This window comes from Bubalus kerabau, chromosome 13, assembly GCF_029407905.1.
Source record: "Bubalus kerabau isolate K-KA32 ecotype Philippines breed swamp buffalo chromosome 13, PCC_UOA_SB_1v2, whole genome shotgun sequence".
Taxonomy (NCBI): domain Eukaryota; kingdom Metazoa; phylum Chordata; class Mammalia; order Artiodactyla; family Bovidae; genus Bubalus; species Bubalus kerabau.
In genome coordinates this window covers 59,344,024-59,369,329 of record NC_073636.1, presented here as the reverse complement: position 1 = coordinate 59,369,329, position 25,306 = coordinate 59,344,024, and the positions used below count along the sequence as shown (strand labels likewise).

Here is a 25,306-nt window from a genome sequence, read left to right as displayed (position 1 = left end):
TGATTACAGGACTTTCTTTGGCAGAGGTGGTGACTGGTGCTCCTGGGGGCAAGGGAGCAGCCGACGGGAGGCTGGTATGACCAGTGGGAGGAAGTGGGAGATTGAGGGGAGTCATGGACCCAGCATGGTGGCCTCAGCTCACGTAGGGCCTTAGTGGTCCAGTGGGGGCGTTTGGATTTTACTCTGAGTCATGTGGGGCTACCGTGGGCCCTGAGCATGTGAGAGCCGAGTCACTTGCATCTTTAGAGCCTCTCTGGCTGCCGGGTGGGCCTGAGCCACGGGGGGCATGGTGGCCACCTGGAACAGCACAGGGGTGTGGAGTTGTGGGATTCTGTGTACATTTAAAGAAGTACATTTAAAGAACGTGTGAAAGAAGGGAATCCCAAGAGGATTCCAGAACATTGGGCCTGAGCTCAAGGCGGTTCGATTGGTCTTGGCAGTGAGGGGAGGCTGCAATCTGAGGGGAAGAGCCGGTGTTTGGGCTTGGACAGGTTCTGGTGATGAGGCCAAGCCAGGGCCTGGCACTGCCCCACAGGAGACGCATTGCACCTGCTCTGATCCAGTGGCCACAGAGAGCCTGGAGGCCCCCCTCTGGGAAGTCCTGGGGGGCCCTCCCCGACCTAAGAATCCTGAGTTGTACCCCAGCAGCTGCCAACTTCTCCAGCCCATCAGGCCAAACCTCCAGAGAACAGAAAAAGTGAAATGGGCTCATTTGCCTTTTTTATTTTTATTTTCGAGGGTGACCGTGCGTTCACAGAGTAAGCGCTTGGGACTGCAACCCATCCCTTTGCGCTGTGAGTTTCGCTCTGAGTGTGGGGTGTGAGGCCGTCTGTCTCCTGGCGCCAGCTCCCTCAGCTGCCCCCCTCCACCCCTGCCTGCCCAGGAGTCCCCAGACCTTGCTGATCAGACCCCTAGACTTCTGCCTCCGGGGGTCCAGGGGAGGCTCTGTTGCGCTCTGTGTCACCCTTGGTTTACAGACAGGGAAACAGGCCAGAGAGGGCCGAGGGACTGGGGCAGCTGTGGCCGAGATCCAGACTCGGGGTTCTCAGTCCTACACCCCGGTCTCCATCGGCCCGAGAGAGCTGGGTCACTCCTGGCTGGGAACTGCTCACCCTGGGTGTGCGGGTCCAGGCAGAGATCTCTGCCATTGCCCTTTCAGCAGGGGCTGCTCAACCTGAGCATGTGCCCCTCCAGGATGGTCTGGCCTTTTGAACCTGGCCAGCTGTAGCCCCCTCCACTTCCTACAATCTGGGGTTTTGTGGGTTTGTTTTGCCCAGGTCCTGGCCTAGGCGTTGGGTCACCTGATTTTTAGGTTCTGACCCACTAACTGTCCTGCTTGCTAGTTTGCTTTTCCCTCCAGGTCTCTGGTCTGCCCTCCATGGGGCTGGCTGGGAGGGCCTTCTGTCCATCCTGGCTGGGTGGGATGTTCTTGCCCTTCCTCAGGCTCAAGGAGGAGGGGTCATTGGTGCTGCTGAGGTCCCTGGGGGTACGGACAGGGGGCAGTCCCAGCCCCCAGGACAGTACTGAGGCTAACAGGTGCAGAGTCAGACTTGAACGGAGCCTGTGGTTCTTGCCTCCCCAGGGTTCATGGCTGTGAGTTGCCGAGCAAAGCTGTGCTGGCCCTAGTGGCCATTCCAGGTCAGGCTGCTGCTTCTGCTGCCTTCCAAGGGCCGAGACTCCCAGCCCAGAAAGCAGCGGGGCCCTGGAGGAAGCCCCTTTTCCACCCAGTGCCAGCAAGGCCCTTGGCTCTCAGCTGGTGCTGGGGATCGAGCGGTCCAGGCCATGTCCCTGCCCTTAGGAAGACAGGTGGATGACAAAGTGGTTTGAGGCTGTAGGAAGGAAGTATGGCCAGCGGTGGGCAGGAGGTGAGGGGGTGGTGGTCAGGGAAGGCCTCTGTGGAGGTGATTGAGCTGTGGGAAGGAGCCTGGCAGCAGCGGGAACAGCAGGTGCAAAGGCCCTGTGCACAGAGAAGCATGTCCAGTCTGGTGACAGAACGTGCCAAGCCTGTGCCCTCTTCAGAAGCCTGTAGATGGAGTGCGTGGAGGCCAGCGGTAGCTGACCTTTCTGAGGGGCAGGCGGGGTGCCGAGGAACCCACTGGGCACACGCACCCTGTGTCCTGGTGCGGTGTCCAAGACGCCCCCCTTTCGTGATGTGTAGGCCTGGGAGGGATCCAGGGGGCTGTGCTCAGACAGGGCCAGCCGCTGGCTTGGCTGGGTTTTCCTTCTCACTGGAGATTCTGGTGGGTGCATATATGTGTGTGTGTGTTCCTTCCTGAGTGTGTTCATGTGCCAGCTCGGCTCCTTGGTTCCCACCTGGCCTCCTCACCAGCCCCCTGTGTGGGTTTCTGGTTGGGACAGTGGTTAGAACTCCTTGTATCAGCCTTTTGCCTTGTAGTTTACATCAGGTCTTGACCCCAGCATGATGCTGGCGAATTCTTTGTGGGGGGACCATCCTGTGTGCTGTGGAATGTTAGCAGTGTCCCCAGCCTCCACCTGTGGCACTCTGTACCTGCCAGGTGACAACCAGAAATGTCACATTCATGCTGAGTGGCCCCTGGGGTTGAAGTCACTGTGGCTGAGAAATGCTGGTCTGGTAGAAGATCTCTGCTCTCAAGCCCTGAGGTCAGCTTCTGCCAGACCTGTTTTAAAGATGGGAAAACTGAGGCTCGTGGAAACTCTGTAACCTGAATGCAGATCTGAGGGGCCCAGCCCCCTACTGGGGGGAGCGCCATAGCTTCCTCCCCCTTGACTCTGCAGGGCTTGCGCAGCAGCAGAGCCCTGCTCTTGTCTCCTGGCTGTGTGACTGCCAGTCCCTTGGCCTCTTGGAGCCTAAGTTTTCCTGAGAAATGGGGCAACATCAGCACCTATTTTCTGGCTGTGAAATGCTTCATATATTATCTTTGGCTTTTCACAGAGTGGAGGGTGGGACAGGGTGCTTGAGGGACACAGATGAACAGATGCAGACTCAGAATGTCCCTGCAGGCCAGGAAATGGGAACCCCCCTTCCTCCCAACCTGAAGCTTACCCACCATGTCTGAGCATCCCCAGCAGGGCAGCTCCGTGGTCCCCACGGTGCGGAGTGTCAGAAACCTGGTGCATGTGCTGGCTTTCCTGGCTGGCACCCTTGTGTCAGGCATGGCCAGAATCCTGTCATTTCTGCGCCCTGTCATCTCCTGCACGGACAGCTTGTGCCTGGTCTGGGTGGTACTTCTGCAGTGCAGTGTGTACCTGCATCCCCGGGGACCTGTCCAATGCAGGTTCCCAGACCCCATCAGACTTGGCTGTCTGCTCTCTGAAGCAGGGGTGTCCTTGCCTGTGTGTTCTGTGTTTGAGCCCAGAAGCCCAGAGCCCAGAAGTTCTGGGCCCAAAACTTCCAGAACCTCACCCTCAGGAATGTGCTGGGGTTTCTGGAGCACTGCACCAAGACCCGCTCCGTCGTGTTTCCACTGGCTTCTCTTTAGGGAGGGGTCTGGACAGCTGGGGCTCCTCTTTTTTTTTTAGTTTATAATTAGACTGAAAATAAAAGTGCTCCATGAGGGTTAAAACAAAGTGTCTGTCACATAGTGGATACCCAAGAAATAGATGCAGAATATTGACCAGGTATTAGTTCCTGTCCTGCTTGTTTTATTTTTTTTTTCCTGCCTGGTTTTTTAAATATATGATAGCTTTTAAAATTATCACAATCTTGTGAAATAGATGGCACTGTTTCCATTGTTACAAATTTATTAAATTATCAAATTGTTAAGTTATTAAGCTGAGACCCAAAAGGCAACTCATATGCTTCATATCACATACCCTTTTAAATAAGGGACGTGTTTTCTATGGATTCTCAAGTCCTCATATACTTCTGTGTAAATACTTAGGTAATTTCCTGTAGGCAGACTAGATACCAAGAAATGGAACTGTTGGTGAGGCCCCTCTTCTGTCTTGGTGTCAGCACCGAATGCCCAGCCCCTTCCCCATCCATGGGCCTGGGCAAGGTGCTGGTAGAGCCTCCACCCACTCATGTGAGGTCCAGTGGGGGAGATGGACCAGGAGCTCAGGCTTCGAGCAGCTGCCCCCTCCTCCAAGAAGCCTCCCCTGACCACTCCCGACTCTGGTTCGTGGGTTGGCATATTTGTTTGTCTCTCCTCCTCCTGGATTCCGAGCTCTGAGAGGCCAGGGGCTGTGTAGTCTTCTCGCTACTGTGTCCTTGCCCAGAGCACACCCACAGACAGGAGAGAAGCCTGGGGAGGCGGAGGTGGAATTCGAACCCAGGCCCTACTCCGTTCAGGGCTCTTGTTCCCACCAGAGAAGCAGGAGAGGGTAGACGGCAGAAACCCCTAATAAGGGAGAGAGGGCTTGGCCTGGGGCCAGTGTGCAGGTTCCTACAGGAAGCTGTCTGACCTCCTGACAAGCAGAAGTGGGTTGCCATGGCAACCATAGGGGTGCTGCCACCTAGGAGGGGAAATAGCAGGGATGAGGGGATCCACTGTGAGAACTTCCTGGCCGGGGGCAACTGGGGCTGCTCTGGGACTGGCCAGGTGTGCCCAGGCTCTTACCCCTAGGGCAGGGTTTGTTGCTGTGTCCACGAGGCTGTGGTACCTATCCCCACCTCAGCTCTGCCCTCACTGGACGGTTCACCCCTGGCTCAGGATCACTTCTTACGTGTGTGTGTGCTTTTCTTGTGGTAAGGTGTGAGGGAGTGCTTAGTCACTCAGTCCTGTCCAACTCTGCAGCCTTGTGGACTGGAGCCCACCAGACTCCTCTGTCCGTGGGATTTTTCAGGCAGGAATACTGGAGTGGGTTGTCACACTCTCCTCAAGGGGAATCTTCTTGACCCAGGAATCGAACCCACATCTCCTGTGTCTCCTGCATTGACAGACAGGTTCTTTACTGCTGAGTCACGAGGGAAACCCTGTGGTAAAGTACACATAACCTAAAATCTGCCATTTTAGGGCATTAAGCATTTTCACAAAGCTGTGTATTCATCACCACCATCTGATTCAGAACTTCTGCGTCACCCAGGAGGAGACCACTTAGCACCCCCTCCCCTCTCCTGCTTCCTGAAGCCCCTGCACTATGACCACTTTCTCTCTGGACTCGCTTCTGCGGAGGTTTCCATGAGTGGAATTGTGCAGTCCAGAGCCTTTGACTTCTGGCTGCTTTCACCCAGCGTCGTGTCCTCAAGGCTCATCTGCGCAGTGGTGGTGTGTGTTAGTGCGTTACTCCTTTTTATGGCAGAGTAGCATTCCTTGGCGTGCACACATCGCAGTCTGGAAACCCAGTCATCCTTGGATGGGAGCTTGGGTTGCTTCTCCTTTGTGGCTGGTGCAAATAGTGCTTATCATCTCTTAACTGTGCCCTTGAGTCCGTTTGCCTCACAGAGATACTCAGACCCACATGCACCAACTGCCCGCCCCCCTACCCCCTGCACAACCCCCTTCCCAGCCTTTTCTTTGCATTCAGAACATCGGGCCACATAAAGTTGCTGTCAGTCAACTTCTTGGACCTGTGAAAATGGCAGTTTTATACGATTCCACTTCACCCATCGTTAGCACTGGTTTAAACACACATTTGATTTTTTTAGTGAACATTATCACCGTTCAGTATAAATATAACAGTTTTGCATAAACAGCACGTCTGTTCTGTGGCCTGGTTTTCTCTCCCAGCAATGTGGAGAGGGAGAGTGGCTTGAGATTGAGATTGGACTTTGTCCCGCTGACCCGTGGGTTGGTCTGGGGGACCCCAGGCACTGCTTTGTTGACACTGGGGTTTCTCTGCTTTTTCTGTGTTCCCAAGGGGGCGGCCGGGACCCATTGAGCCCCGTCTTTTTTCAGGAGCAAGGGCTCCCGGATGCTGAGGGCCCGGCAGGGGAGGGAACCTGGCTTCCAGGGCCCTGATTGCTGTCCCTTTGCTGTCCCCCAGCTGCCCCAGTTTCTGGCCCTGCCATGCCTGCAGGATTCCCAGGAGGGAACATTTTCCCTTTTGCTTTCCAAGCAGCTTCTCTTCAAAATGGAAGGGCGGCGGGACAGGGTTCCCGGGCCTGTCTTACAGGTGTAGAGGCCCCGTCCTGCATATCTCGAGCAGGTCTGAGAGGAAGACGAGGAGCTGATGGCCACCCTGGTGGCTCTGTGCCCACCCCTGCCGTGGGCGCTGCTGCAGACTGGCCGTGGGGCTCGGCGCTGGCTGGCAGAGCAGGCACCTGCCGATACTGCCTTCCCGAGCCTCACTTTCCCCTTTGGTGATGTGCGGGATCACCCCTGTGGTGGAGGGCTGGGTGCACAGCATGCACAGCACCCACAGTGGGCAGCCTGCCAGGTGTGATGAGTGCCAGGTGCAGGTCACAGCTCTCAGACTGATGCCCAGGGGCCACATCCTATTCCCTCCACGCTGGTACTGTGGGCGAGGTGCCTCTGAGCCCAGTGTTTCTGTTGTAAACTGAGATAATTATGAGAGCCACTCTAGGGGAAGGTTCACCAGTTGTCTTACGTGAGACGTGGCCAACAGGCTGCTGAGCCCTGTCCCTAAGGCTTGGCCGTCACCTTTGCTCTTAGTACCACCATCTGGTTATACTTCTATTCATCGTTTTCTTCGTTCACTCAGCAAGTGAGCCCGTGCTGGGGGCCAAGGTCTGTGTTGTCATTTCATAGGTGGCCGACGCTTTGGTTGGGGGGAGACGGATGCGGGAGATGAGTAAGTTGTGTAGGTGTCACTTGGGGGCGTGGCAAGATGCTGGAAGATGAATAGGGAAGTGGGGGTGGGGACAGGGCTGGCTTCATGGACTGTGCCCTGGGTGAGCACATGGGGACTTGGTGCTCAGAAGGGCCTGTGCTGGGTTTGATGCACTGGTTCTGAAATTGCTAATCATTTTTAAACTCCTCCTGGCCCCCAAGTCATGTTGTTGCTCCTGTCAGGAATGGATGGTGTTTGGGGTGTAGGGTGGTTTGAGGGGGTTTCCTGGAGGGGTTCACTGAGGAGATATTTTGAGTGCAGGCTTGAAGAGGGGTGGTAGGATCCCTGTGGGTCGCTGGGGAGAGTGCTGTGCAGGTTGTGGGCATGGCCAGTGCCACGGCCCTGCGGTGGGAGCAGCCTTATTGCTCAGACTGCACCCATTTTACACATGAGGAAGTGGAGACACAGGAGGGTGACGCAGCATCACCCAGCAGTCCCAGCTCCTCCACTCCACCCTGGAGCCAGCTGTGTTTCCCTGCTCTGTCACCCGACCCTGACCCTCTCTGCTTGGCCCCGCAGGCTGACCCCCCACTACATCTACCCACAAGCCATCGTCCAGCCCAGCGTGGTGATCCCAGCCGCCCCGGTTCCACCTCTGTCCTCGCCTTACATCGAGTACACGCCGGCCAGCCCGGCCTATGCCCAGTACCCACCGGCCACCTATGACCAGTACCCGTACGCCGCCTCGCCCGCCACAGCCGCCAGCTTCGTGGGCTACAGCTACCCGGCCGCCGTACCCCAGGCCCTCTCGGCCGCGGCTCCCGCGGGCACCACCTTCCTGCAGTACCAGCCTCCACAGCTGCAGCCTGACCGGATGCAGTGAGGCTGCCCCCGCCTGCGACTGCGGCCCCGTCACTGTGGGCTGGGTGGGCGCCAGTCGGGTCCACGGGTGCACACCCACCCCTGGGCCTCGGAGGACCCTGCGGGACCCCACCAGCACCCTGGATGGCCCAGAGACCACTGCTCTTTACACCTGGGACGTCATGTCTTGAGGGAGGACTTGAATGACCGAAAGCTAATCGAAGATCAGCCTGAATGTCGCACACGCACCATCCCCACCCTCCCATACCCTAGGAGCCCGCAGGTGGTCCCCCCAGCACCCGGAAGGGTCTTCTGGACCCTCCGTAAACCCCGACCGCCCTCTGGGTACTGTTCAGAGAAGCCTTATTACTCCAGGGAAGCCCAGGATTGCAAAGTGCATTGACTGTTGTCACTTCATCCGCATGACTGTGAACCGCAGGTAGGGGACTCTCCCACCCCCAGAATTCCCATTATCTAAATGCTGGCCCGGGGGCACCCCCCCACCCAAGGCTCCCAGGTGCGGCAGGACCCCCGGTGACCGGCGACTAGGGCAGCCAGCCATGGTCCGTTCCATCGAAGCACTGCGGCTCTTTTTCTTATTCATTGTTCTTTTGCTACTAAGATGATTTCAGAGTTTCAGTCTATTTTTTCAATGGAGACTCCCATCGCCAAGAATCTGAAACCTGTTTTTTTGACTTTGAGACTTGCTTTGGTCGATGGCTCGTCCGCCTGAAGAGATGGTGGTGGTGGTCTTCTGATAAGTGTCTGCCAGCCCGAGCTCCTCAGAGGTGGGCATCTTGACAGTGAGTTGTCTTAAGCTTGGCTCGCTCCCCGAGGCTGTGAAGTGGGTGCTGGCTGAGGGGCTGGACCACCACATCCCGGCCAGCTGGCAGGATAGAGGCTCAGAGCACAGGGTGGTCCCCACCCCACCCCCCACCCCCATAGTGTCGCCTGCTGTATACAACCTGCGGGTTTGAGCTGAGACAACGTCTGCCTGCCTTGGGAGCTCAGGGAGAGGAGGCGGCGGTTCACACACACCACGATGGGGCCCCGCCCTGGAGGAGCAGGGGAAAGATGAGGGGCGGGCGGGCTGGAAGGTTGGGGGCACTGGGGTGCTCCTTCAGACCTACCTCAGGGACGCGGGAGGCCTCGGGGCTGACGTACATGGGCTTAGCTGCACGCCTGGTGCAGGGTCAAAGCCCAGAAAGTTAAGGTAGCTAATATTATAATAATATTTTTATTAGAATGGTCTGATTATAAAAAATAAAACTTGTTTTCTTTAAAGAAAAAGTGGGTCTGTGGTTTTTTTCCCCTCAAAGGGGGCGCCTCTGACCCCCACAGCAACCAGGCTCAGCATTGTTGATGTGCTGGGAGCAGGGCCCTAGGGGCAGAGGTCAGGGGGTTGGGTAGGGTGTTGTCATTGACGGCACCACTGGAGCCCCATGGAAGAGAAAGCTGGGTGCTGCTGGCGGAACCTGGGCAGCATCTGCTAAGAGAGCTGAGGAGCAGGTATCCAGGCCACCCGCCCTTGGGGCACTGGCAGCCAGACACAAGTCAGGGTGGAAAAGAGATGTCTAGGGTGTGTAAGGGGGTCCCATCTTGGGGGAGTCCCAACCTCTTCCACCAACCCACCTGGAGCTCCGTCAGTGGTGGGAGATCATGGAGGCCTTCTGGAAGGAGTGTGAAGGCTGGAGAGGGAGGTTCATTTGCTCATTCCTTCAATTGCTCCCTCATTCATTCATTCATTTCAAGAAATTGTTGTATGCCAGGTCACATGCAAAGCACCAGGAGTAGTCCTAAACAAAGCATACAGTTCTGCCCGGGGGGGGTTATAGTCTAGTAGGGACACACAGCAAGTATGCAAAGCAGTGAGGGAGACGCAGGAAACATGCAAATACAGAGATTTCACATCCCGGTCAGGATGTGTTACCAGGTGATGGAGGAGGAGGCCTGGGTTCCAGGTAGAGGAACAGCAGGCGCCAAGGCCCAGGACAAAGAGGCCCAGGTGGCTGGAGAGGTTCATGAGGAGAGGCAGGGGGGCAGGTGAGCGTAGGAGTGGCGGGGCTGAGGGGGCAGCAGAGACCAGTGAGCATCCTGTGAGCACAGTCTGGGTTGGGGGAGGGGGACAGTGCAGAGACACCCGCTGCCTGGTGAGCTCGGCACAGTGCGGTTGATGCCCTGGGGGATGGGAGGGGAGGACTGCACAGGTAGGAGGAGGCACCAAAGGCAGCAGGAGGGAGGGGTTCCTCCTGGTGATCTGGGGAAATGAGGTGGGTGCTCCTGGTGGGCAAGCCAGTCTGAGCAGAGTTTGGAGGTTGAGGGTTGGCCTACTTTGGGACAGTCGCTCTCCAGGCACCAGGCTGCTTGTCCTCCCGGACTTTGCAGAGCTTGTATGTCTGTGCCATCTCCCCCATTCACCTCCTGCACAGTAGGCGAGCCAGGCTCCCTCTGGTCACTCTGAACTCCACCCTCACCCTCGTGTGCAACTCCTGCTAAGCCTGTCTCTTGCCTGCCCACTCCTTGCCCCCTCCTCCGTTTCCGGCCCTGGTGCAGCATCGCCTTCCTCTCTCCTGGACCCTTGCAGTGGCCCTTTCGCTGGTTCTGCCCCTGTCCTCTGGCAGTCCATGGGCTGCATCTTGCAGCCAGAGGGCCCTGTTTGACATCAGTGGGGTTCCCCACTCCCCCAGCTCAGAACCCTCTGTAGCTCCCCATCATCCTTGAGGAAAAAGCCAAAGCTGTCACCGTGGTCTGGGAGGGCCCCCCACACCAGAGCCCACCACAGGACCTTTGCACTTGCTGTCGAATCCTCCAGCTGGACTCCTCCTCCTGGAGTCCTCCAGCTCTCAGTGCATCTTTGTCCCAGCAGCCTCCTCTGGCCCCAGTCTCAGTCCAGATAGCTGGACTGTGTCCCCTGTCTGGTGTCACCTCACCTGACCCTGTCGCACCCCCATTGGAACACCGACACCAGGGGGGCATCTGCTTTGTGTCCTGTATGTCCCCCACATGTAGTGTTGTGCCAGGCACAGCAGGGAAACTGAGGCCCGCCAGCATTTGGAACTTGATTCTGGTGGAGGACACCAGCGGGAGTTTTGGAACCATCCATCCAGGCTGGAGTGTGCTGGGCAGATATGAGATGAGAGGAGCTGGGGCCTGGGGAGGAGTGGGGCGGCCAGAGGCCAGAACTGCCACGGTGTCCGCAGGGAACAGGACAGATGATGCATGGGGAACGTAGCACCTGCCCAGAGCTGGGTGGCTGGGTCTGACCCCAGATCCACCGACAACTCCACATGGTCAGCCTTTAGCTTTGAAGTGAGATGACTCACCCTGATTCAGGAAGGTGGCTTGAGGCAGACTGGGAGCCACCTTCCCTGTGCTGAGCCGGGGTCCCCGTGGGATTGCCTTGGGTCTGTTTCAGTCCCTTTGATTTTGAGATTTATGAATTTACCCCCTTTCTGTGGTCCAGGTTCCCAGCCTCTGCCCAGGGAAGGGTCAGGGTTCTCAGGGTCAAGTCAGGTGAGATTCTGCCAGGCAGGGTTTCCTTGTCTCACCAGGGACCCCTGATGCTCCCTCACACCTGCCCCTGCCCCCTGCCTCTCTCCCTCCAGCTGTGTCTTAGTTTGCAAACACTGGCAAGGGGTCATGAAGGTCACCATGGGGCTCCCAGCTCCGAGAAGACATTTGCTGCTGTTGATAAGTGCTGGGGGTGGGTGGCAAGTGCTGCCAGGGTTATCTGGAGGGCCACTCGCAGCCAGCCCATTTCCTGTCACTATCGGCTGGTGGCAGCCTCTGGGACTGGCCTCGAGGCCTCATACACATCCTCCTGGGGTCTGGGACTGAGGGCTCTGGACAGTGGTAAACCCCGGAGAGCGAGCTTCCAGAGTCAGGGCATTTAGTGCAGAGCAGGAGCAAGCTGAGGACGGCAGGCGGTGGTCTGTGCACGTGGGATGCCCCGACGATGATTATAAACGAGGACAGTAAATAATGCTGCCAACGTCCATGGGCTGACCTGGCTCAGGCGCTGTGTGCAAGCGCTGTTCCTGGATGGTCGGTTACCCACGAGGGGACACTCAGATGGCCCCTTTGCACAGATGCGGAAACTGAGACACAGAAATGGAGTCACCACAGCCTGGGCCCCCGAGGCATGGTGGTGGGAGGTGCTCTGCCATGGAGGTGAAGGGCCTGGGCCTGATCCAGGGCCCGGTACCCTCTGAGGCTGGCAGGGTGAGCTCAGCCAGGTCTCTGCCTCCCTGAGCCTCTCTGAGAAAGGAGCCACAACAGTCCCCCTGAGACCAGGGCTCTGTCCCTGCTCTGCTGCATCCCCAGCAGGCAGTGTAGTGAGAGGGGCCTCGGTGATTGGTTCAGCGTTAGGCATATGACCCAGTCTGGGTCAATGGGAGTCAGTTCTGGATTCCTACTGGTCCTCTTGAGGGAAGGAAGCTGTCTGTCTGCTGGGGAGCCAATCTGGGAGCAGATAAGCCTGGAGCTCCTGGGGTTGGGGGAGGGGTGGGGTGGGGCGAAGGCATGGAGTGGAGAGGCAGGACTATGTGTGCCTTTGAAGAGACCACGCTAGGGAAAGTAGAGCTGAGGAGTCAAAACAAGGTCTTAGTGACATCTATGGGGCCCCTCGATCCAGCTGTGCCTGCATTAAACCCTGGACTTCCCCATTATAAGGGCTAATACATTTCCTTTTTCACTTATCCCAGTTTAATTTTATTTTTTTCTGTCCTTTGCAATCAAGACTCTGGATATATATAATCTCAAAGGGTCTGCATTACTTAAAATTAGGCTGAGTGATATACAATAAAAAAAAAATAGTAACAGTGGTTCTTAGCAAGTTACAAGTTCATCTTTTTGTTTTTCTAATATAAGAGAAATCTGAAACAGAAGGTCCAGTGTTTAAATGAGAGCTCCAGTCGTCAGAATCAGGCTCCTTCTAACTTCCAATGGCACTGTTTTAGTGCATGGTTTACTTTCTCAAGACATCACATGAAACAAGGTGGCTGCCAGAGATCCAGCCATCACCTCAGAGTTCTAGACAGAAGAAAGAAGAAGGAGGAAAGTGAAAGGAATACCTCAAGCTGGGAGTTCCCAAGGAGGTTTCACAGAAATTGCACATTTCTCTTCCATCTCACTGACCAGAACTTGGTCACGTGGTCACACTCAACCATGAGGGGCGAGTGTGTAATACAGGTGTTTAGCTGGATTTTTACCTGGAATACAGAACGCCTTTTGTTACTAAGGAGGAAGGTGGGACTGTCCATCATGCAGTTTCTGTCTCAGACTCTCCTGGCAGTTAACTGTGAGTCCAGGATACTAACATCCCATTCACAGGGTCTTTGTGCACATTGTTACTGACTCAATCCCTCTCTTGACCTTCACACCAGCCAGGTGAGCTGGGTCTGTCATCGTCATGCCCACTTCTTACATGGAGAAATTGGGGCTCAGAGTGTGCACAGAACTTTCCCAGGGTCGCTCCTCAGGGGCAGTTCTGAGATGGTAGCTGAAGTTTCTGCCTCATCGTGTTGCTCAGGTTTGGTAAACAGTCATCATGGGGCATCTGAACCTCATGTAGGGCTTGCGGCCCAAGGTGCTTTCACATTTAGGGTCCTTGAGTGGGGTGCTGCCCTGGGCGGACCGTTTGATGTTCTCCCGTGTGCTGGCTCTATTCCTCCTGGTCAGAACCCTCCCACAAGGTGTGGCTTAATAGTCCCATTTTACAGAGGAGAAGACTGAGACTCAGAGGGGCTATGTGGTTGCTCCGGGCTTGGGTTTGTCTGCGATGTTGGCCTCTGGCTCTGTGGCCCCCGGGAGCTCGAGGTAGAACGTCTTGGCCGGGGCTCCTCCACCACCCTGCCCACAAGCCTCCTCCAGGCAGGCAGACCCCACTAGGCCAACATGTTGCAGTGCAAAGGACCAGATACTTGGGTACCTCTGGTTCTGTCTCTCCTCGTCACTGCCTTTCCCTAGGCAGCAACTGGGTCATGATCACCTGCACACAGTGTGATCACCACGGTCCTCTCCCCAGACCACCACTAGTCTGGGGACTAGTGCTCAGTGCCGTGGGGCAGACACCCAGCTCCTGAAGCCTCAGCCCCGTGCCCGTGGGAGAGCTGAGCAAGCAGTGGAGGGTGGAGGTGAGAAAACCACCCCAATTCCTGTGAAAGCCGCCTGCTGCCTCTAGGGGTCCCGCCTGTGGATGAAGGACCCCATGTTTCCATCAAATGAGGCACACCCTCCCCCTCATTACCCTCAGCTCTGGAACTTAAGGCTGTCCCCAGGGTCATGACAACCGACCGTCAGTGAACACTTCTGATGGCTTTCCATAGTCTATACCTATTCTCTCCCTGAATCCTTCTGGCAACCCACAGGTGGTTGACTGTGCCTAGCTCACAGACAGGAAAACCAAGGCTGGGAGAGTCAGCTGCCTGCCCGTGGCTAGAGAGCTGATGTGGCCGCCAGGATTTGGATAGGAGAATCCTAAATCTGGAGGACACGTGCCACCCTGCCCCAAGGGCTGGGCTCTGGCCTCCCCAACCCCTGCCTCATTCTCTCCTTCCTTACCCTCTACCCTGCTCGTCCCTGCCTAGAGAGCTGAGTCACACTTGTGCTTGTCCCCAAGATGTAAACACCAAACCGGGAGCCCCCTGGGACTGGGGGCTGTCCAAACACAGGGCAGCTGCCCAGCGTGCCCTGGGGCTGGGTGTCTGCACGGGGCATGGGCCACGGTGTGGGGTGGGTACCTGGCCCTCCAGATACCACCTGGGCCTCCTGCTTGGGCCGATAAGTGCCCAGCTGTGCTTATCAGCCCTGCTGCACTGTCTGCTCACCTCAAGCCTTGTGTACACAGCAGCCTGGAGATCAAGGATGGGGCAACTCCACCCCCCGCCCCAAGCCCCGAACACCAGCAACTAAGCTGGCTACATTAGAGACAGCTCGAGAGTTCAAGGTGCCTCCTGCTGGCTTCCCTGGGCCCCATGATGGAGACACTTGTACATGAATTAAAAATGAAGGTCTTTTATTTCTAAATTATAACATTAGCAAGGTTGGGGGGAAATTCCAAAATAAAGGGAATTTATTCAAATAATTTACATATGTGTATAATAAACAAGAGGAAGGAACTAGTGTGAAAGTGTTATAGTCACTCAGTCATGTCCGACTCTTTTCAACCCCATGGACTGTAGCCTTCCAGGCTCCTCTGTCCATGGAATTCTCCAGGCAAAAATACCTGAGTGGGTAGCCTTTCCTTTTTCCAGGGGATCTTCCCAACCCAGGGATTGAACCTGGGTCTCTTGAATTGCAGGCAGATTCTTCACCATTTGAACCACCAGGGATGTTAATAATACCAGGACTACAGGGAAGTTTTACTTTTTTCTTAACACAATTCTGTACGATTTGCAACTGAGCAAGAAAAATTGGAGACCAAAGTTTGGCGTCTGGTTGATACTACATTTCTGTGCACATACTCCAAATACTACCAGGGTGGGGTCATTTCAGTGCCTGTCGGCTTGCTTATACTGGTCTTCTGGGTGTCTCTGATGAGCCAGAGCTGGGTGGGGTCCCAGCTGTCCTTGCCTCCTCCCACCTCTTATCTAGGGTGACCCACTCAATCTTCTAAAAAGGTAACACAGAACATGCTGTTCCCTGGCATAGAAGCCTCTGTGGCTCCCCATTGCCCTGGAATAAAATCTCAGTTCTGTGCCATGGCTGAACTGGCCCTACCACCTAGCAGATGCCTTTCTCACAAGCCACTCTCCCCACAGGTGTTCTGTCCCTCAGCCTTAGTTCAAAAATCACCAGTCTCAGCTCAGATGTCACCCCTGCTCCCCACCCGAAAGATGCCTTCCTAGACCTCCTTGTCGAAGCTGCTTCCCCACCCCACCCCCATCTTTGTTCACTCTGACTTTTCTTCCCTTTCGGGGCAGCTGTCTCTCCTTGTGTTGCCATCACCCAGAACAAGAGCCTGGGTGTGGCCTCAGAGCATCTTAGGTAGGAACGGGTCCAGGCTGCCTCTTGCATCCTCCTTCTTCCTCCTTGGAGCTGACTGGGTCCTTTAGGCTGTGTTCTCCTGGCATCCTGCTCCTGCTGACCCAAGGCCTCCCACCATCCCCGCTCACCAGCCTTCAGCACATCCAGGACGCCTGCCCCTGTTTGCTGCAGATCCGGCCTCTGCCTGGTTGGTCTGCATGAGCTCACCTGGCCCAGGTGAAGAGTCTGCTTGGCTCCCATGGGTGGAGGATGAGGGAGGGACTTGCAAAAAAGGCCACAATCCTGAGCCTGGGGCTGAGGTTTAAATAGGAGCCTCCAAGGTCATGGGGGATGGGGGGCAGGGGCAAGTGAGGCTGCTGTGTTCCTCCTTGTGGGGCAGGCCAGACAGAGAATCCCGTACTTACTGAGCACCTAGCTTCTGCCAGGCACTGTGCTGACTGCTTGGCTGTGTCAGCTCACAAACCCCATGCAGCATGCATGTACATTGTCCCCATTTTACAGATGCAGAAACTGAGGTTCAAAGTAATTAGGAAGCTGGCAGAGCTGGGGTCCAAACCTCAGTGGGTCTGATGCCAAAGTCACCCCCTCAACCTGCTGCTGGCTTCTCCACTGGAAGGAATGGCGATGTGTAATTCCGTGCAGCCACGAAGAGCCATGAGGCAGAGGTACCTTTGTGACTTGGAGAGATGTTCATGGAGCACCGTGGGAAGGAGAGCACCCACAGGCGGAAGCTTCTCTGGCCCACAGACCTACAGAGCAACAATAGAACACTCGCTCCTCCCCTTCGCCACAGTCCCCACCAGTCCTGATTGTGCTTCTCACTAAGCTCTGGTGGGTGTTTTAGTTTGCCAGCTAGGAGCCATGGGAGGCAGTCAGCTGGGGAGAAAGGTAGGGGCCACATCAGATACACGTCCATTTTATCCATGTCAATGTCTAAGTGGAGGACGTTCATGCAGTTAAGCCTTGATGGATGGATGGATGGAGGGAGGGATGAATGAAGGGAAGAAAGTATGGACAGAGAGAGAGGGAAGGGAGGACTGGTGGGTGGAGGGATGCTGGAAGGATGAATGGTAGGTTAGATAGACCGCCAGCCCCCATCGCCACTCCAGTGAAGTCAGTGCAAGGGTCCACTGCAAGCGTTTGGAATTAGACAGACATGAGTCTGAATTTGAGTTTCTTTCCTTACAAGCCGTGTGACCTTGGGTGAGTCACTCACCCTCTTTGATCCTCAGTTTCCTCATCTGTGTCTCCTGGGATAACTGTGGAAAAGGCAGCGAGGGCCAGGTTTGAGGGAGGGCTTGAGGAGTGCCAGCCCTTCAGACCAGTCAGTGCTGTTGCCCTTGGTCCAAGGAAAACAAGTTAGTCCCTGGGGAAACCCAGCATTTTCTCCCCTTCCGTTCTGAGGATCTCGGGATTTCGCTGGACCACTGCCAATACTGATAGTACCCCTTGCTCTCTGGCTTTAACCAGACATATAACCCCCGCAAAGGCACAAACGGTCTGCAGGGAACAGGTTCCTGGTGGCACCCACAGAACCTGGCTCCAGGGAACTTCCCCAAACCGCACTGCATGGGCCCCACTGGGACCAGCTGAAGCTTGGTCTCTGAGAGAAGTGCCTGGGCATGGGTATTATTTAAAGAGCATTGCGATGATTTTAAAGTGAAGCCTGGCCTAAGAACCACCACGTTTAGTTCTGTTTAATGTTTTGTATGTTTCCACCTGTCCATTTTTACTTGTTTATCCTCTCTTGTTTCTTCAGAGGTCCAAAAAAACTCTGTCCTCTTGTAGTTGGAGGAAGAATTCAAATTTGTCTCCTTTTTAGGGTTTTGATGGTTCAGTTTAAAAAATATCTTTTGTGAATCCCCTTGGAGTATAGCTGGTGAGAGCAGGGGAGCCCCCCGTCCACTTCCTTTTTGTGGCTCTGAGATCCTCTGTGAATATAGCGTGGGGTTTTTATTACAGTTTAGACTGGTTTAAAAGAATAACACTAAATGCAATCAAAGCAACAAAGTGAGATGCCACTTCACAGCCCCTATGGTGGCTGGAAGGAAAAGTCAGGCAAGAACCCTTGCTGGTGGAGTGGGAGGAAATGAAACTCTCTGGTCTTCTCTTGTGGCTCAGCTGGTAAAGAATCTGCCTGTAATGCAGGTAGACTTGGGTATGATCCCTGGATTGGGAAGATCCCCTGGAGAAGGGAACGGCTACCCACTCCAGCATTTTTGGCCTGGAGAATTCCACGTACTGTATAGCCCATGGCGTCGCAAAGAGTCAGACATGACTGAGGGACTTTCGCTTTCACCCTGCTGGCGGGAATATGAACGGAAGATTGTCCAGCAGTTTTCAAATGATTAAATGTAGAGTTACCATGGGGCTTCCCAGGTGGCTCAGTGGTAAAGAATCTGCCTGCTAAGCAGGAGACCCGAGTTCAATCCCTGGGTCAGGAAGATCTCCTGGAGAAGGAAATGGCAACCCACTCCAGTATTCTTGCTTGGGAAACTGGCAAGTTCCATGGACAGAGGAGCAAGCCAGGCTACAATCCATGGGGTCACAAAGAGTGGGACATGACTTAGTGACGAAACAGCAGCAGCAGCAGCAATAACCATACAACCTGTAAATTGCACGCCTGGGTATATACCAAGATAAATAAGAAACATGCATGCATGCAAAACCTTGTCCATGAACATTCTAGGAGGCCTATTCACAATAGCCCCAAAGTGGAAATGAACTCACTGTCCACCATTGAAAAATGGATAAACAAAATATAGATAGTATCCTATACAAAGAATATTATTTTCCATAAAAGGAATGAAATTTCCTTTTTAAAATTTTTATTGGAGTATAGTTGATTTACAATGTTATGTTAGTTTCTGCTGTACAGCAGAAATCAATTACACATATACATATATCCCCTGTTTTTTAGATTCTATTCCCATATAGCTCATTACAGAGTACTGAGTAGCGTTCCCTGTGCTACCTAGTAGGTCTTCATTAGTTATCTACTTGATATATAGTAGTGTGTATATGTAAATCCCAGCCTCCCAGTTAATCCCTCCCCCCTTTTCCCCTTTTGGTAATCACATGTTTGTTTTCTACACGTGAAATTCTGATATATGCTACAGCACAGGTGAACCTTGAAGACAGGATGATAGCTGGCAGAAACCAGTCGCGAAAGACCACGTCTCGCATGATTCCATTCGTATGACATGTCCAGAACAGGCAAATCCATAGAGATAGTAGCTTAGTGGTTGCAGGGGCTGGGGGGCCAGGGGGTGGCCTGCCACATACCAGGCTCACCTCACCAGGCAGGTCTTACAAAATCAGCAAAGCAGTGGCTCTGAAAAAAATGAGAAAGAACGATGAAAGAGTATTCCAAAAAAGCCACGGAAATCACCATGGGAAAAAGCAGAACTCTGGGCCCTTCCCACACTTATTTATCGCTGAACATCACTTCTGTTTTGGATGACGCATGTGATGGGTTCCCAACCTTCTTGATGTTTGTTCCCCAGGTGTCTGCTTGGCTAGAACCGTGGGGGTAGAGGCTGCGACCATGCGCTCAGTCCCTGCGCTGGGCTGTGTCTCCAGGTCACAAGGGGAGGGGAAGCTCTGGGCTTAGCCAAGATGGGGAGGGGACCCAGACCTCTCCAAGGCCTTCACCCACAGTCGTCTGGCCCTGGGCCTCCATCACTGTAGTCTGTGGTGGACGTGGAGGCATCACATGTAACCCATGGGGTGGGGGGCTCCAATGAAAGGGGCATTCATGGGATTCACAGTTTGAGGAGTGCTCTCTGGCGAATACGGATTTTACTTTTTACTCTATACATATTTCTGTTTGAATGTGATGCTGCAGAGGTGTATTGCTTCTGTGATTATAAAAAACAAAAAGAGTAGAAAGAAATACAACCTCAGAGTGAAACACTGGAAGGTTACAGAGTTCTGAAAAGTGCAAAAGGAGAGCCCCTCCAATTCCAGATAATATTTGTGCTGTTGCTCCAGATTTCTCAGCAACGAGGCAGTGACAGAGTCATGACTATCAGCTTGTGTGCTCAGTCGTGTCTGACTCTTTGTGATCCCATGGACTGTAGAACTCCAGGCTTCCCTGTCCTTCGCCATCTCCCGGAGTTTGCTCAAACTCATGTCCATGAGTCAGTGATGCCATTCAACCATTTCATCCCCTGTCATCCCCTTCTCCTTACGCCCTCAGTCTTTCCCAGCATCAGAGTCTTTCCCAATGGGTCAGCTCTTCACATCAGGTGGCCAAAGTATTGGGGCTTTGGCTTCAGCATCGGTCCTTCCAGTGAATATTCAAGGTTGATTTCCTTTAGGATTGACTGGTTTCATCTTCTGGCTATTTAAGGAACTCTCAAGAGTCTTCTTCAGCACCACAGTTTGAAAGCATCAGTTCTTCAGCATTCAGTCTTCTTTATGGTCCAACTCTCACATCTGTATATAACAAATGGAAAAACCATAGTTTTGACTAAACGGACATTTTGTTGGCAAAATGATGTCTCTGCTTTTTAATATGTTGTCTAGGTTTGTCACAGCTTTTCTTCCAGGGAGCAAGCATCTTTTCATTTCATGACTGTAGTCACCATCTGCTGTGATAACTGGAGTGGGTTGCCATTTCCTGTTCCAGAGGATATTCCTGGTCCAGGGATTGAACGCATGTCTCTTGCTTGGCAGGCAAATTCTTTACCACTGAGCCCCCTGGGAACACCTTTAATTGATGCCTCATTCACTATTTTTAAATGTGCTTGTCCACTCAGCGTCATAGCTCACAGCCCACTCATCGTTACTGCATTCAGTGAACTCTGCTGACATGTATTAGCACCTACTGTGTGCAGACTTGGTCCTAGGCCCTGCGGAGACAGCCCGGAACAAAGCAGAAAGATCCCGGTCATCCTAGGGCTTTCAGTTTCCTGGGAGAGATGAACAAAACACAGGGAAACCATTAACTAAGATCATTACAGAATCAGCGGGAGCTGGGGAGGAAGTTATCAGGTGGTCCCAGGGCCTTTGCGCAAGCTGTTTGCACTACCTGAGTGCCGTTCCTGCAGATGCAGAGACCATCCTTGGCAGCTCCTGCCACCCTCCCTCACTCTGCTTGCCTACCTCCTCAGGAGCGCTTGTCAGGGTTTGCACTTCTCAGTACACTTTGTTTGCTCACTTAATATGTCTCCCATCCTGTACTATAAGCTGGGAGGGGCAGTAGCAGGCCAGAGCCTTCATGGTGGTACCCAGCCCCAGCACCCAGTGCCAGGCACAGAGAAGGGGCTTATAATATTTGCTGGACATATGAATTCTAAATAATTTAAGTGACCTTCTGAGTCAAGGAGAGGCCATCTGAGGCAGAGGCCATCTTTAGGAAAGGATGGATGGGGGCATGGGTACCCTGGCTGTGGGCTGCAGATCCAGCCAGGATCTGACCTGGGAAGGGCCAGCAGGGGTCCAGGTCCTAGGAGAGGAGGGGCCACCTGGTCTGGGTGCAGGGAAAAGGGGATGAGCAGGAGCGAGGGCCGGACCCCTCCCTCCTGACCCGAGTCTTTGGGGAAGGAGCAGGGATTGCCCGTGGGAGTGTGGTATGTGGCTGCCTCCCGCGGGCTCCTCCTGGGACTGCCTCGGGCTCCTCCCAGGGCCGCACAATTCAGTTTTGACCATATTTGCCTCAGAGCCAAGTGGCCACCCTGTGGGGCTGGAGTATAAATATCAGTTTATTTACTCTGTGTCCCAGTCGAGCATGCTTCTGAGGAACGCAAGGCTTCCCTGCTGGCTAGCCTGAGAGTTTGGAAACAGCGCCCCCGGGGCAGGAGTCATCTGGAGGTTCTGAGTCACATTCACTGGGCCGGCTCGGAGGTCCTCTGCCCAGGCCACCCTGCACGGTGCCTGGTGCACTTTCCTCCAGAAAGTGAAACACAGCAAATTCTCTGTGCACTCTGACCTCCTGCTGCCCCATTGTGCAGGGGCTTCACTGTGGTCATTTACCCCCTCCCATGCCCAGATTTCCCCCTTGGGGAACCAGCCCTTCCCCACATCTATCTTTCAGTCTCTGTGGCTCCAGATCCCAGCCCTGACCCTCTTAGGGTGGGTATGTGAACCAGACCTGGCCAAAAAGAACACTGCATACCACTAGCCTTAGAGACTAACTCAGGAGTGGGCACATGGTCTGCTCATGGGCAATGAGAGATGGTGAGAATTACAATGGGAGAGCTGGGAGAAGCAGGCCTCCTTTCCTGTAGATTTAACCTAGGGGTGGGAGCTTTGGAGCTGCCAGGGTGACCCATGTGGCATGAACCAGCATAGGAGGAAGCAGAGACATTGAATCTTGAGGACAGTATTTAAACTGCTGGATCCAGTCATTCCTGAAGTCAGGGTGAGAAAACCTGTCAATTCTTTTTTTTCATTAAACCGGGGGTTAGTTTTCTATCAAGTCGTCACAAACTTAGTGGCTTAAAACAACACTTAACAGATCATTATGTCCTACTTTTTGTGGTTCAGGGCTCCAGATACAGCATGATCCAGACAGGTCCTCAGCTTAGGATGATGAAGTCAAGGTTTCTGCAGAGCTGATCCTTATGGGAGAGTCTGGGAAGAATCCTCTTCCAGCGTCATTCAAATAGCTGGCTAAACTCAGTTCCTTGTGTCTATGGGACTGTGGTCCTCATTTCCTGCTGGCAGACAGTGGGGGCGGGTTTTTTGTTAGAGGCTGCCCACATTCCTTCTCTTGTTTCCCACGTGGCTCCCTTTGGCAACAATGCAACCATGGATCAAGTCTCTTTGGTGTTCAAACCTCTTCAACTTCCTCTTCTGCTGCCCCTCTCTGCCTCCTGCTGGAGAAAGCTCTCTGCTTTTAAAGACTCACGTTAGACTGAACCCACCTGGATAATCTAGGATACTTTCCCTCTTTGAAGATCCATAACCTTAATCACATCTGCAAAGTCCCTTTTGCCGTGTAACCAAATATATTCAAACTTCATATAGTCACAGGTTCCCAGGATCTGGACACACTGTCTAGAAGGGAGGGGCATTATTCTGCCCACCCGAGAAATCTGACTTGGGTTTTCTGTCATTTGCAAAGGAAAGGATCTTGATTGATTTACCTACATTCTGGAGAATGATTGAAGTGAAGTGAAGTGAACTGAACTCGCTCAGTCGTGCCTGACTCTTTGCGACCCCATGGACAGTAGCCTGCACCAAGCTCCTCCATCCATGGGATTTTCTAAGCAAGAGTACTGTAGTGGGTTGCTATTTCCTTCTCCAGGGAATCTTCCCGACCCAGGGATCGAACCCAGGTCTCCCGCATTGTAGACAGACACTTTACCATCTGAGCCACCAGGGAAGTCCAAGAATACTGGAGTGGGTTGCCATTCCCTTCTCCAGGAGATCTTCCCAACCCAGGGATTGAACCTGGGTATCCCACATTGTAGGCAGACGGTTTACCGTCTGAGCCACCAGTTGGACATGATTGACTCATGCAGCTGAATTTCTGGCTTCAGGAATGGCTGGATCCAGCAGTTTAAGTACTATTATAGGGATCCAACTTTCTCTATTTCTCAGCCTATGTTAGTTTCATGCTCAGAATCCATGGCCCTTGGCTCCTACCCTCTGGGTTACTGCAAAGGAAAGAAAATGTGTCTCCTTCCTGCTGGTCCCTAACCTTAGCCAAGCCTATCACAAAGTCAACCTCCTTTATCTTGAAGGGGAGTCTAATTGTTTGCTCTGAAATTCCCCACCTTGGTTAGATTCAGGCTCTCTCTTTGATGAACCTCATTTTCTCCCAAGTGACAGGCCCCATAGAGTCTCCTTTTGTTCCTTCTACAAATGCCCAACCTTCTCTCTGCAGCAGTAAAAACAGGTGGGTGTGGCTACTGCCCAGACAGGAGCATAATTAAAAAAAAAAATCATTGGGTTACAATTTTATGAAGGAAGCAAGGTGAGATACTGGAGAAGAACCAGGAGGGCCCAGGTGAGAGGAGGGTGGAGCAAAAGCCACTGGAGAAAGGTCATGGAAGGAGGCAAGTGACTCACAGCCTGTGAGAACAACCTGAGGTTGGATGCACCCAGCCAGGGTGAAGCACTGCTGCAGGTCAGGAGGGTGAGAGTGTGATCCGGGAGGCGGTTGAGGTTGGCAGAGTAGATAGGAAAATGGAGGGGGATGAATGCATTAGCCTACCCCTACTTCCTGCAAAACAGAAACTGGCTTGGCTTTAGACTAGCAGCTTCCTGGAGGGTTGGGAGCATGAGGCCTGACCGGGAGCACCCTCTGGCATCTCCCTCCCCTCCCCGGGGTACCCCTCCCCCAGCACAAACACACTTGCAGTAACCCAGCCGGAGACCATCCTCGGCACGACTTCCGCCCCTGCTTCCGCCTGGCCTCTCAGAATAGCATTTGGCACCTCGTTGAGGTTTCCACCTGCCACCTCTAGCCCTGCAGGCTGTCTTCCCCTGCCCTTTCTCTCCGAAGAGGAGGGGAAGCCCTATTGTTCCTCAGGTGGTTGGCTTTGTGAGAAAGGGGAACAGACGGGTCCCTGAGGGGTATGCCCATCACCCCACCCCCTCTGCCCCCATCTGGTAGTAAGGTAGGAGCCACCTTACTGCTCCTAACAGCGGTGGCATTTCTATGTAGGATAATTGCCCATCTTCAATAAAGAAGGCAGAGCACTGAAGGATTGATGCTTTTGAACTGTGGGGCTGGGGAAGACTCTTGAGATTCCCTTGGACAACAAGGAGATCAAACCAGTCAATTCTAAAGGAAATCAACCCAGAATATTCACTGGAAGGACTGATGCTGAAGCTGAAGCTCCAATACTTTGGCTACCTGATACGAAGATCCAACTCATTGGAAAAGACTGATGCTGGGAAAGATTGAAGGCAGAAGGAGAAGGGGGTGACAGAGAATGAGATGGCTAGGTGGTATCACCAGTTCAATGGACACGAACTTGGGCAAACTCTGAGACATGGTGAGAGACAGGGAGGCCTCTGTCTCTGGCATGCTGCAGTCCAGGGGATCGGAAAGAGTCGTAGACAACTTGGCAGCTGAACAACAACAACAATTTTTCACTAATGTATTGACTGGGCATTAGGGGAGGGTTGTGGGATGGGAAAGTCCCTCCCAGCCCGTCTCCCATCTGGTTCTCTTCCCTCCAGGCATCCAGGGCCTTCAGCTTCAGCACACCACATCATGAGCTTCTATCTGTTCCCTCCAAATCAGCACGCGCCATTCGCTCTGTCAGGCTCCTTTCCCTCCAAAACATCTTGAAGATTCCCCACTGATCTCACATGGAGCTTGTTCTCACCTGATTCTCAGCTGTGTAATATTCCAAGGAGTGGGGGTGGGTGTGCTCTATTGCTCCATTCCCCTGGAATGGGGGCAAATGTCATGTCCAGCCTTCTGCTAATTCAAGCAAAGGCAGAAGAATCGCTTTGAACAGAGTTGCTGCCATACCTGCCCTGTCCAATCCGTGCGCACCGGCTGTACGCCAGGATTTCACCTGCAGATTCTTTCTCAGCACTCACACAGCCCTGCCCAGAGGTCACATAAGAGGAGGTAACTATTTGGGGCCATGATTTTAAAGTTCACTTCCCAAATTCAGTGGCCCAGTTGGAACTTGGCCCCTGAAACGGTGTCACTGTTATTTCTGAGACATCTTCAGAGGACTCCATGTGCCCCAAACTGAGCTTGGAGATCATCTCAGGGTCTTCTCATTCTTCTTTTCCTGCTTTGTTCTTGCCATGCCTGCTGCCCGCTGCCCTCCCCCCCCATCTCAGGAAAAGGCTGCCTGGTGCCCCCGTCCCCAGACACTGCCCTTGT

At 53.8% G+C, this 25,306-nt stretch overlaps 1 protein-coding gene and 1 long non-coding RNA gene across 11 annotated transcripts in view; one reads left to right on the top strand and one right to left on the bottom strand.

The window, feature by feature from the left end:
- The window catches only part of RBM38 (RNA binding motif protein 38), an 89,189-nt gene that overhangs the window by 6,883 nt on the left and 57,000 nt on the right, over positions 1–25,306 (top strand). For 2 of the 10 annotated variants that reach the window (XM_055544623.1, XM_055544624.1), the window contains exon 4: positions 7,234–8,805. The exons of the other annotated variants lie outside the window; for them this stretch is intronic. In XM_055544623.1, the coding sequence (XP_055400598.1) occupies positions 7,234–7,537 (304 nt within the window). In that variant the 3' untranslated portion in view covers positions 7,538–8,805. Of the gene's footprint in view, positions 1–7,233; positions 8,806–25,306 lie in introns of those variants that run through there. 10 annotated transcript variants of the gene reach the window in all.
- On the bottom strand, positions 18,698–22,110 carry LOC129625787 (uncharacterized). The gene is made up of 3 exons (XR_008701611.1): positions 21,980–22,110; positions 20,334–20,417; positions 18,698–18,835 (listed from the first exon to the last, which is right to left on the bottom strand). It is a non-coding gene; the product is annotated as an uncharacterized LOC129625787 (long non-coding RNA).